The sequence below is a fragment of the Belonocnema kinseyi genome, chromosome 1 (assembly GCF_010883055.1).
Source record: "Belonocnema kinseyi isolate 2016_QV_RU_SX_M_011 chromosome 1, B_treatae_v1, whole genome shotgun sequence".
In the NCBI taxonomy this organism is placed as follows: domain Eukaryota; kingdom Metazoa; phylum Arthropoda; class Insecta; order Hymenoptera; family Cynipidae; genus Belonocnema; species Belonocnema kinseyi.
Genome location: NC_046657.1, coordinates 45,378,145 through 45,391,347, shown reverse-complemented (window position 1 = coordinate 45,391,347; position 13,203 = coordinate 45,378,145). Strand labels below are relative to the sequence as shown.

The 13,203-nt window shown below is 27.1% G+C and overlaps 1 protein-coding gene across 2 annotated transcripts in view; it reads left to right on the top strand.

The window, feature by feature from the left end:
* Window positions 1-6,545, top strand: part of LOC117174444 (PR domain zinc finger protein 1-like) — a 37,787-nt gene extending 31,242 nt beyond the window's left edge. For both annotated transcript variants that reach the window (XM_033363574.1, XM_033363585.1), the window contains exon 8: window positions 1,953-6,545. In XM_033363574.1, the coding sequence (XP_033219465.1) occupies window positions 1,953-2,113 (161 nt within the window). In that variant the 3' untranslated portion in view covers window positions 2,114-6,545. The remainder of the gene's footprint in view (window positions 1-1,952) is intronic.
* The last annotated feature ends 6,658 nt before the right edge of the window (window positions 6,546-13,203 follow it).

The window sequence follows — 13,203 nt, the reverse complement described above, 5'->3', positions numbered from 1 at the left end:
ACCCCACTCTCTCCTCTCCACTTATCCGCCTTCTGATACTCTCTTCCCTCCTTCAAATCATACTTCCCCAATCATGCTCATCCTTCCCAACACCACCTACTCATCTCGCTACTTGCCCGACTTACTTCCCTTCTCATACTTTGTCCCTAACGTCCCACTCTACATAATTATCCAACCTACTTGCCCAATCTACTTCCCTTTTCATACTCCCTTCTCTGCTCCCCATCCTGCTTCTTCCCTAATATGCCTTCTACTATACACACCCTACTCTCTCTCCTCACTACTTACTCAACCTACTTCCTATCTCATATATCTCACATATATTCCGCCCTCCCTACTTCACCAAACCTACTTGCCCAACCTACTTCCCCTCTTATATTCCTTCTTCCACTTCCCCTTTCTCGCTCCCCTCTCCTACGCCGTCGCTTCCCTCCTTTCCGTACTTTCTGTCCTACTTTCCTTCTCATACTCCCTCCTCTATTTATTTTGTATCTATAAAATTATTTTTTTTTTCTCCATTTTTGGTGCGGCCATTTTCGAAAAACTCAAGTTTGTTTAACATTTTTTTTCATGAAGTGAAATTTTCATTTATTATAATCTCATGGTAAAATATTTAAATTAACATTTTTATCAGTTACTTTTTCAATTGACAATTGAATTTTTAATTTTCTCCCAATATTAACAGTTGAAAATTCGATTTCAATTTTTTTTTAAAAATTTTCAACCGCTATACATTTTATTTACAGCTTTCTTCAACTCCAACAGTTGAAAAATCTATTTGAATTTTGTTTCAATTTTCAAAAGTTGAAAACTTCATTTTCAGTTTTCTTTAAAATGATAACAGGTAAATTTTCTTCAATTATCAACAGTTGAAACTTCAATTTTCAATTTTGTTCCAAATTCAACAGTTGAATTTAAACAGCTGAAAATTAATTTTTCAATTTTCTTCAACTTTCATCAGTTGAAAATTAGATTTGAATTTTTTCTCAGTTTTAAACAGTTATAAGGTCAAGTTTTAGGTTTCTTTCAATTTTCGACTGTTGAATTTTAAACAGTTAAAACTTTATTTTTCAATTTGCTTACATTTTCAACAGTTAAAAATTCAATTTTCTTCAACAATCAACAGTTCAATATTCTATTTGATTTTTTTTTCAATTTTCAACATTTAATAATTCCATTTGAAATTTTCCTTAAATGTTCACAGTTAAATTTTAAACAGCTGAAAATACATTTTTCAATTTTCTTCAATTCTCGATAGTTGAAAATTACAATTTTCTTAAAATTGTAATAGTTGAATTTCAAGCAACTGAACAATAAGTTTTCCATGTTCTTTAATTTTCAACAGTTAAAACATACATTTTCTTCAATTTTAAACTTTTGAAAATTCAACTGAAACGAAAATGCTACATTTTTAACTATTGAAAATTGGAAAAAGAAATTTTTTGTTTGAAAAACAAGTGTTCAAAATGTTATATTTACAAAATTTTAATAAGAACTTTAAAATAAACATTTTAATTCATAAACAAATTTTTGGAAGAAAGTCGACAGTCAAAAATTCAACTATTAAAAATTGAACGATATAAAAAATTAATTTTATACCGTTAAAAATTCTACTCAAATAAAATTAAACTTTTTTCAACTTGTGCAGTCAAGAGTTGAATATAAACAAGAGCGAATTTTTGGTTAAAAACAAGCTTTTAAAATGTTATATTTACATAAAGTTACATAAGAAATTAATGAATAAACATTTCATTCTATAAAAAAACTTTGAAGAAAGTCGACAGTAGAAAATTAAAGAAAATCGGAAATTCAACTGTTGAAAAATAAAAAAACGAACAAGTTAAATTTGATTAAAAACCAGTGTTCAAAATGTTTTATTTTTATAATTGTACATGATAATTTAACAAGGAAACATGAAAAGAAAAAAGAAAAACTAAAATACTTTTTTTTAGGAAACATGTCGAAAGAATGTGAGCTGGAACACATCGAAAACTACGAAAGGCGCAATGGGGCTCACGGGCCCCACTCAACGTCTCTGCACAACCTCGAAAATTCAGTGGGACGTCCCAGTGTAATAGAATCGTCCCAACCACACATTATCGAGTGTACTTAAAAACTCAAAAATCCTAAAAATGCGAAATCCAATTTAATTGAATCGCAAAGGTGCACCAAAAAAATGAGAATGAATCTCACCGCAGGACTTTTTACTCGATAAGCTCGATATTGAGCTCGAAAAAAAACTTTTTTTCTAAAAGACTGTTTAGAGAGCACTTTAGTTCGAGTTATCGATTTCCTGTTACAATTGCACCAAGGAAAGCCTCTTGCCTCTTTTATTCACATAACAAAATTAAAAAAAAAAATATTAAAAAATGGGGTCGTTGCATGAATTTTAAATAATGTATGATGTCACGCCTGGAAAAGACGGTTTTAACCAATCCTGGTTCACGTGCTTCGAATACTCTGCAGTGTTGGTTTGCAATGTTGCTCTGCAATACCGAGGCAATTTTTCAAAGCAAATTTGAAAAAATATTTTGCAAGGCAACTTTGCAACATTGCTCTGCAATGCTGATGTACATTTTTACCCTGCAATGTTGCAACTTTGCCAAACAAATTCCAAAGGTAAGTTTCCAAAGCTAATTTGCAAGCCATTTTTGCAACATTGTCTTGCAATGCTGATATGCGATTCCCCTCTGCAATGTTGAACTGCAACGTTGCTCTGCAACAGCGAGGCAACTTTTCAAAGCAACTTTGCAAGGCAAATTTGCAATGAAACTTTGCAAGGGAACTTTGCAATGAAACTTTGCAAGGCAACTTTGCAATGAAACTTTGCAAGGCAACTTTGCAATGAAACTTTTCAAGGCAACTTTGCAAGATTGCTCTGCACTGCTGATATGTAATATTCTCTCTGCGACAGTGAGGCAACTTTTCAAAGCAAATTGGTTAGGCAACTTTGAAGAGAAACTTTGCGAAACAAATTGGAAAAGTAACTTTTCTAAGCAAATTTGCAAAGAAACTGTCGAAAGCAAATTGGCAAAGCAACTTTGCCAAGCACACTTGGAAGGTAAGTTTTCAAAGCCAATTTGCAAGCCAACATTGCAACATTGCCCTGCAATGCTGATATGCAATTCTTCTCTGCAATGTTGAACTGCAATGTTGCTCTGCAACAGCGAGGCAAATTTGCAAAGCAACTTTGTCAAGCAAATTTTCAAATTTGCAACTCAACTTTGCAACATTGCTCTGCAATGCTAAGGTTGATCTGTAATGTTAATTTGCAATGTTGGCTTGCAATGTTGATTAATTTGATTATGAAAAATTATATATTTAAAGATATGCAGTTACCACATTTCAGGCTTCAAAAAAAAAACATAAAATCGTAAGAGGCTTTCCTTTTCCTCGAAGAGACTGGGTGTAGAAAAAGCTTTTTTTGTAAAAAAAAGCCTAAACAAATGGCGGATTTTGTCGACACCCGCCAAAGATCAAGATAAAATAACAAAGATCCAAGGAAAAAAACCAGTGACGACACGACTGCAACTATACGAGACCTGTACCTGTACATACTAACATTATTATTAATTATTCAATAATTAAGGTACACTACGTCGCATAAAGTTAATATAACTTAAAAAAAGCTCTAATTTATATTATATTATATATAAATTATCTCGTCTGCAGACGAGCGGAAGGCTGCGCGCACAGGTGTTGTTAATTTCAAGCGCGATACACTTTATATGAATTTTAATGATATAACTTATTAAAAACCATTGAATCTATTTATACGAAAGTAGAACGTTTAAGAAAAAGATTTATTCGATTCTTATAGCTATATTACAATACAATATTAAGATAGAATACAATTTTCTCTTAAATTCTATTTAGGATGCTCAAACTAAACTATCGTCCAAAATTCTGCAATCACTTGCAAATGTTTTATTAGATAGATATAGTAATTTACAACTTTTAACTTATAAACTTGATATTTTGAGAATTTTTGGACGTTAGTCTAAAACAGATCTTTTTTATAATAAGAAATCTGCCTTCACCATTGACTTTTGCACAATTCTTCTTAAAAATATTTCAATCCATCAACAGCACGCAATGTTCATTTGCAATGTTGCTGCAAATTTGAATTCCATTTTTGCTGCAATATTGTGTGGCAATATTGCTGCAATGAAATTTCAATATTGCTTTGCAATGTTGCTCAGCAATGTGGCGTTTCTCTGCAATTGTAAGTTGCAATGTTGCTGCAAAGTTCATTTGCAATATTGCTGCAATGTCGTCCAAAAATCGTGGATGAAGATTGCTGCAATATTGCTCTAATGTTATTTGCAATATTGCTGCAAAGTTGCATGCTGCTGGGGATTCTCAAAATGGCGTTTGCAAGATTTCTTAAATAAAAATTAGAAAGTTGTTTATAAAGATCTCTAAACTAGGAATTGTGTTGTTAAAGGGTCTTTTGCGTCAAAGTAACTTGTTCATCACGTAAGGCTGACTTACGGTTAGAAAATCGCGCCAACTTGATTATTTTTATACATGTTTATTTTTATACTTAACTTTTTGTAAATCTTTTCCAGTGCAATAATCTCGTAATTGTAAGCGAATTTCTCATAATTTATCGCGATCATTCTTTTCTACGACTTTTTATTCATTGTTTTTTATTATTGGTAAATCGATTTACCAAACGATCTTTTCTCCTGGATGCCTTCTTTTTTGCTCACTACTTGTGCACAATAAAAATGTGCTGCAAAGTTGCAGGGAAACATTTTAAAGCGATATTGCAGAGCAACTTTGCAAAGTGAAGTTGTAAGTCAAGATTATAAATCAACACTGCAGCAACTTTGCAAAGAAACATTGCAAGGTAGTGTTGCAGCAACAATCCATAGCAACATTGCAAAATAAGTTTACACAGCAAATTTTCAATGCAATCATGAAAAGCAACTTTGCAAATCCACCTTTAAAAGAAATATTCAACAGCAACGTTGTAAAACATCATTGCAGCAATGTTGAAATAGAACTTTGCAAACCAACTTAACGAATGAATGTTGCAAAGCAAACTCACAAATCAACTTTGCAAGGCAACTTTGCAAATCAACTTTTTAACGGAAACTTTGCAAAGCAAATTTGCAAATCAACTTTGCCAGGCAACTTTGCAAGGAAAAATAACAGCTATATGAAGGCAACATTGTCGTAAAACTTCATGGTCTGTACAGCAAATTTGCAAGGCAATCATAAAAAGCAACTTTGCAAAGCCAAATTCAAAAAGAAACAATCAACAGCAACGTTGCAATACATCATTGTAAAAATGCTGCAAGTCAACTTCACAAACAACTTTGCAAATCAACATTGAAAATGAACTTTGCAAGGCAAATTTGCAAGGTAAATTTGCAAGGTAAATTTGCAAGGTAAATTGGCAAATCAATTTTGCCAGGCAACTTTGCAAAGAAAAATAACAGCTACATTGCAGCAACATTGTAGTGAAATTTCATAGAAACTTTACACAGCAACTTTGCAACGCAACATTGAAAAGCAGCTTTGAAAAGCAGCTTTGAAAAGCAATATTTAAAAGGAATTGTTAACAACAACGTTGTAAACCATGATTGTAGCAATGTTGCCAATCAACTTTCCAAGGCAACTTTTCAAAGCAACTTTGCAAAATTTTTATACATTTTTTATTTCCAAGGACCGCGTACTTCCAATAAAGTAGTCGATAAGTAATTATTTTTAAGCGTCAGACTGTAAACGACAGAGTCACTTTGAGCGCAGCCTACCGTCAAAAACGCAATACAACGGATAGTATAGAAAGTGATTCCAAATTTTCAAAAGTTTTGAATACTATAAATTTAGAATCACTATTTTATAATTGTACATATTATATATATTTACTCACGTATCGCAGATTCACGGGACCGTGCGTGGAACAATTAAAACGATATTTTTATTCCAACAAGTTGATTTTTATTTTGAAGGACTGCCCCTGAAATATAAAACAAAAAAAAGAATATCTAATAAATGGAAATGGAAATGGAAATTCTCATATTTGGCCTAAAAATTAATCTAGACTTGTAAATAAAAAATCGTTTTGTAAATCTATTCGAAAAATTGTGATATCAATAATAATCGATCAAAAATTGGGAGATTATATCCCAGTATGAAGACTGAGGGTTTTAAAAAGTAAAGGGAATCAAAATTTACAATGCTTTTCCTTAATATAATTAATTGCAAAATTTTTCTTGAAACCTGTGAATATCTCGCAAATAGAAATTTAAAAATTCGAAATTCTCATTCTTGTAAATTTGTACATTTTTATTTCAGAGTCGATGAGACTGTGTACAATAAATTTTAATTGTAAGGACGATTCGGCAGGTCCTTGTTAATCTGAAAATACGTGACAGGCATTGCAGAAATTTAAGGCATTTTGTGGAATGAAAAAGTACGCTATAGTAGCGATTTCTTTCAAACAAATAAAAAAATAAAATAAAAAAATGAATTACAAAAACAAGCAGACAAAAGAGTTGAAAAATTATCGAAACACGGCGTCTCAATCAAAAATGGAAAAATTAACAACCCTTTTGACTGTCTATTTTTTTTTTGAAAGTGAAAAAAATGGGGAAAGACAAATTTTATTTGAAGATGCAAAAAAAAAAGATCTCAACACGGTCAATTAATTTATAATTTTAGAAAAAAAAATGGTCTTTCCTATTTTTTTCATGATTCTCAATCCATAAATTGCCTCGAGTTTTTGCTCTGGCTTGGATCAAACGCACTATTATTATTATGCGATATAATAATAATAATTATAAAAATAACGAACCGATTAAAGAAAAAGCGTAAGTGCTTGCAACTAGTTCTGCAATTGCGAGAATAAAAAAAAAGAAAAGAGATTGTGTATATAAGCTGAAAGTAGGAAATGTCAAAGTGACTAACCGCCTGAGGCAAAACAGACGAGCAATATTTAGTTTTTACTCCTAATGATAATGAATAAATGAGTAAAAAAAAAGTACCGCTGTATTCAACACGCGCGAACACACAACTTCGTATTTAAACTATAAATTAAATGTTAATTATCCTTATACTTCGTAAATAGTAAATTGTTACGCATTTATTATCATTATGATTATTGATATAGGTAATGCTCAATTAGCATTTGTTTCTTAAAATAAAGAATAAATATATGGCTGTTGGATATTTACTCGCGTCTATCACTCTCCAATCCCGCATTTCATTCCAATATTAACCTATAAGTAAACGGTCGGCAAGACCACTGGAGGTCTGCAAGACCGCGGCCGGTCTGCGAAACCACTGGCAGTCTGCAAGACCACAGTTGGTCTGCGAGACCTCAAATAGTCTCTGAGACCTTAAACAGTCTAACAGACTGCTCTCTATATTTATATATAATTAAATAAGCAAAAAAGTTTTTCTTACCTTACTTATACAAGAATATGAAGAAATATTAGAATAAGCAAGAAATTATACATTACAACCATGGTGCGGTCTGCGAGACCGCACGTCCATCCAGTCCAGTGACTTTCGCGTTCCGTATTCTGGGGTACCTGCATCAATCTCAAGGTTGTTTCTGTGTGACATCTTGCATTTTAAATACCTTGAAACTAATTTAAAGAGAAATACAACATTTTGATGCTACCATGGTCATGCGGTCTCGCAGACCGCAGTGTCCACCTACCTCGGCGATGGAACAACTAAAAAAAAATTAAGGTACAAACAACGGTAACCTGTAGAACGAACAGGGGGAGGGATACACATACCAGAACATGGTAGGGTCGGTGAGACCGCACGGCCATACTTAAAGAGAAAATAGGAATTTAAATTTAATTTTATGATAACGTCAATTGCACAGTGAATAATGAGTGAAAAATATTTGATATTAGTAAGAGAATACTTTTTATTAAATTCTTTAGAATGGAAATTCGTTTCATTTTTGGTTAAAAATTAATTTTTTTTACTGAAACCTTAACTATTCCATTTTTGGTTGAAAACTTACCTTTCTGAGTTTAAAATTCAACTATTTTCTGAGAATTTGTCTTTTTGGTAGAAAATTATTCTTCTCGGTTAAAAATCATGTTTTTGGTTAAAAAGTAAGATACTTGGTTAAAAATAAATTTAATTTGTAGAGAAATCAACAATTTTGTGAGTCATTTTTTTTCATAATTCAAATTTTTTTTTGAAAATTCGTTTTTTTTTTTTAGTAATGATTTTTAAACCAAAAAAGAATAATTTTCTACAATAATGCGAGTTCTCAATTAAAAAAGATTAATTTTGAACCGAAAATGAAAGTTAAATTTTCAGTTATAAAAATAGTTTGAAAAAACGAATTTCCAACAAAATAGTTAAATTTTAGACCAAAGAAGATGAATTTATAAAAAAATTAATGAACTTTTAACTTAATAATTGAATTTTAAAGAAAAAAAAATTAATTTTATCCACATAGATAAATTTTCAAAAAAAAAAAAAAAAAACAAAGATGATTATTCAACTAGAAAGACTATTTTTCTATCAGAAGAGTATTCAATTTAAAATGATCAGTTTTTCACAAAAAATGGAATAACTAAACGATCAGTTTCAAAGATTCTTTTTCAATAACAAAAAAAAAAGAATTTTTAACTAAAAAATATGACTACAACGAAATTAATTTATTTTCAACAAAATAAATAATTGTTCAACAAGAGAGTTGATTTTTTAACCAAATAGTTCAATTTTTAAACAACAAATTTAAATTTGCAACTAAAAAGAGTGATTTTCTGCACAAAAAAAAAGAGATTTCAACTAAAAAAATAATTTTTCAACAGAAAATTTTAGATAAATTTTTAGTTAAAAAAATAATTGAAAGAAATGAATTATCATCAAAACATTTGAATTTTCGAATAAAAAATGTGACTTTTTAACCGAATGATCAAACTTTCAACAAAAAAGTTTAATTTTAAAGAAAAAAATTGGATTATTCTTCTCGGTTAAAAAATCATGTTTTAGGTTAAAAAGCAAGTTACTTAGTTACAAATAAATCTACATTGTAGAGAAATCAATGTTGTGAGTAATTTTTTTCATAATCCAAAATTTTTGTTAAAAAATCGATCTTTTACGGGTAAAATTTTTTAGATACTTTGGTAAAAAATTCAACTCTTTGGTTGAAATTCTTTTTTTTTAAATTTATTTGCTTTGTCAAAAATTTATATTTTTGGTTGAAAATTCAACTATTTAGGTTAAAAATTAATTAATTTGTTGGATATTAAACAATTTTGTTCAAAAGTATCTTTTTTAGTTAAAAAACCCACTGCATTATTGAAAGTTTGTAGAAAATAGAACAATTTTGTGAGTCATTTTTTCTTTCAAAATTCAACTTTTTTGTTGAAATTTTTATATTTTTTCTGTAAAATTTTTTTTTAGTTGGTTGGAAAATTTAACTCTTTATTTGAAAATTATTTTTTTTTGGAAAATTAATTTACTTTATTAAAAATTCAAATTTTGATAATTTTGTTTTTTGCTGAAAATTTAACTATTCCATTTTTGGTTGAAAATTAAGCTACTTCGTTAAAAAAAATTTTTGGTTCAGAACTAAATTTTATTTTGAAAATTTAACTATTCTGCTGGAAATTCGATCTTTTTTTATTCAAAATAATTTTTTTAAATCTGAAAATGTAGCAATTTCATTTTTTATTACAAAATTTTTGTTTATAATTTTTAAATTCAACTATTTGGTAAAAAGTCCATGTAGCGTGTTGAAAATTCGTTTTTTGATATTAAAATAATTAACTGTTGGACAATGTTTTTTTATATTAATTTTTGTTTGTTTAACACATCTTTTTTTAGTTGAAAATTCGTCTATTTTGTTTCAAACTCGTGTATTTTTCAGAAAATTCGTTTTTTTGTTGTGCAAAATTAATATTCTTGATAGAAAAAAGTTCTTCATAGTTACAAAATTAATCTTTTTTATTAAGATGTCACTTTTCAAAATAAAAAATCATTCGAAATTTGCCCAGGAATCTTACAAAGAAATTTATTCTCTTGAAACCTTTTTAAAAACCATAACAAATTTACATTTCATTTCATTTAAATTTCATAAATCTTCATTTTTTTTAAATTATCTTTTAATCTGTTTAAAGATCGCATTTTTTATACTGAAAGATTAACAAAAAAAATTGTCCTCAAATATTAACAATCATTACGGAATTTTGTACTCATTAAAAATGTTTTGAAATATTTTTCAATTTTCTTTAAAAAACAATTTTCCAATATAAAATTCATTTCAAATTTTCCTATAAAATTTCATTATTGTTTTTATTCTCTTGTACCTCTTTTAACTTGCAATCGTTTCAAATCTAATAAAATATTTTAATTGTTTAAAATATTTTCAGGTTTTGAATTATTTTCGAAAAAAAAATATTATAAATTATTTTACTCTCGAATTTCAAATTTTTTCCAAAATTTTGTAATCTTACAAAATTGGAAGATTCTGCTTCAAAAGCTTTCACATTCTTTTCCTAAATTGTAGAAAATCATTTTGAACCAAAACAGATTAATTTGCTACAAAAAAAAAAGATGAATTTTCCACCAAATACTTGAATTTTTAATTAGAAATTTTGAAAAAATTAATTTTCATCGAAAAAAAAAAAGAATTTTCAACAAAGCAGTTGTATTTCGAACCTAAAACGATAACTTTTTAACCAAAAAAAAAAATACATTTTTGAAAAATAACCAGATTTTCCACAGGAGATAAATTTTTAATTAAATATATAAATTAAAAAAAAAAATAAAAACGGTTTATTCACAAAAAAGATTAATTTTTTAAAATCATAACAGTTAAATTTTCGACAAAAAATGACTGTCTTTAAAAATAAATAAATTTTTAATACAATAATTAAATTTTTAAGAAAAAAGTTACATTTTTAACTGAATAGACAATTTTTCCAGAAAAAATATTTTTTTTTTTAAAAGCAATAGTTGGATTTTTACAACAAAAAAGTTGAATTTTTAACTAAAAAATATGACTTTTCAACAAATTAATTGAATTTTTAACAAAATAATGAATTTTTAATTAAACAGATTAGTTTTCTACAAAAAAGAGGTTTAAATAAAAAATATAAGTTTTCAACCAAAAATTAGAGTTAAATTTTCAGTTTAAAAAAATGATTTAAAAAAACCAACGAATTTTTAACAAGATCATTAAATTTTCAACAAAAGAGTTGATTTTTTAACGAAATAGATCAGTTTTCAACAACAAAAAATGAATTTCCAACTGGAAAGATTAGTTTTCTACAAAAAAAAGGTTTTTAATTTGAAAAGATCAGTTTTAAACTTAAAATGGAATAGTTGAATCTTCACTCAAAGAAATAGTTTAAAAACACGTATTTTTGAACAAAAGACTTGATTTTTTAATCAAAAAATATTCTTTTTAAACGAAATAAGTGAATATTTGACAAAATAAATAAATCGTCAACAAGAGATTTGAATTTTTAACCCAGTGATAAATTACAAATATGTTCAACTAAAAAGATTAATTTTTCAACAATAGGGCGAGTTTTCAACTAAAAAATATGAATTTTTAACTAAAAAATATAAGTTTTCAATCAAAGAACATGAATTTCTAATAAAATAATTAAACTTTTAACAAAAAAAAGTTAAATTTTCGATAAAAAAATATTACTTTTAAAGAAAATATATTTCCGAGAAAAGTTGATCTTTTAACACTTTTTCACATTTGTATCAAAGAGAATTATTAATGTTTTTAATAAAAAAGGAGTTTTCAATAAAAAATAGGAGTGAAATTTACTTGAAAAATAATTAATAAAAAAAAACGAATTTTCAACAAGTAGTTATAGTTTTCGGAAAAAAAGGAATTTCTAACAAAATAAATGAATTTTCAACAAAAGAGTGGAATTTTTAAACAAATGGCTACATTTTCAATCAACAAACTTTAAAAAATAAAGATGTTTTTTTCATCTAGTTGAGTTTTTGAATAAACAAGATGAATTTTTAACAAAATAATTAAACTTTCAACAAAGAAGTTTAAATTTCCACCAAAAAAATGACTTCGACGAAATAAATGAATTTTCAACAAAATAATTAAATTTTAAACAAAAAGTTGAATTTTTATCCAAGCAGATCAATTTTAAAAAAGAAAAATAATTTTTCAACTGAAAAGATTAATTTTCTACCAAAAGACGAGTTTTTTAAACTGAAAATGCAAGTTAAGTTTTCAGTTAGAAAAATAATTGAAAAAAAAAGAATTATCATCAAAATATTAGAATTTTCGAATACAAAATATGTCATTTTAAACAAATGATCAAACTTTCAACAAAAAAAGTTAAACTTTCGATCATGAAAGATAAATTTTGACCAAAATAAATAAATTAAAAAAAAAATTTGAATATTTAACCAAATAAACTTTGAAAAAAATTATTTTTCAACTGCTCAAGATAAGTTTTCAACCGAAAATTAATGAGAAAATTTCAGTTAAAAAATAATTTGACAAAACGAATTTTCAACAAAGTAGTTGAATTTTGTACCTAAAATATCTGTTTTTAACAAATTAAGGGAATTTTAACAAAAAAAAATTAAAATTTCAACATATAAGTTCAAATTTCGAACAAAACTTTTCAATCAAATAACCGAATTTTTAACAAAATAATTGAATTTTAAACAAAAAAGTTGAATTTTTATTCAAATAGATTAATTATCAAAAAACGAAGATAATTTTCATCTAAAAAAGATAAGTTAAAAAAAAGTAAATTTGCAGTTAAAAGACTCATTTAAAGAAAAGACGATTTTACAACAAATTAGTTAAGTAATCGACACAAAAATATGACTTTTTTTTGACAAAATAAGTGAATTTTTACTAAAATAATTAAAATTTCAACAACAAAATTAAATTGAATGTTTGATTTTGTAACCAAAATAAGCGAAATTTGAACAAAAGAGTTAATTTTTAACCAAATGGATAAATTTCCAATCCAAAAACGAGTTTTCAATAAAAAATATAAGTTAAATTTACATTTAATAAAACAATTAAAAGATAAACGAATTTTCAAGAAATAGTTAATAAGTTTTCAAACACAAACGATGAATTTTCTAACAAAATAAAGAAATTTTCAACAAAATAAAGAAATTTTCAACAAAATAATTGAATATTTAACCAAATAACTAAACTTTCAACATACAAAGACGATTTTTCAACTAAAAGAATTAATTTGCTGC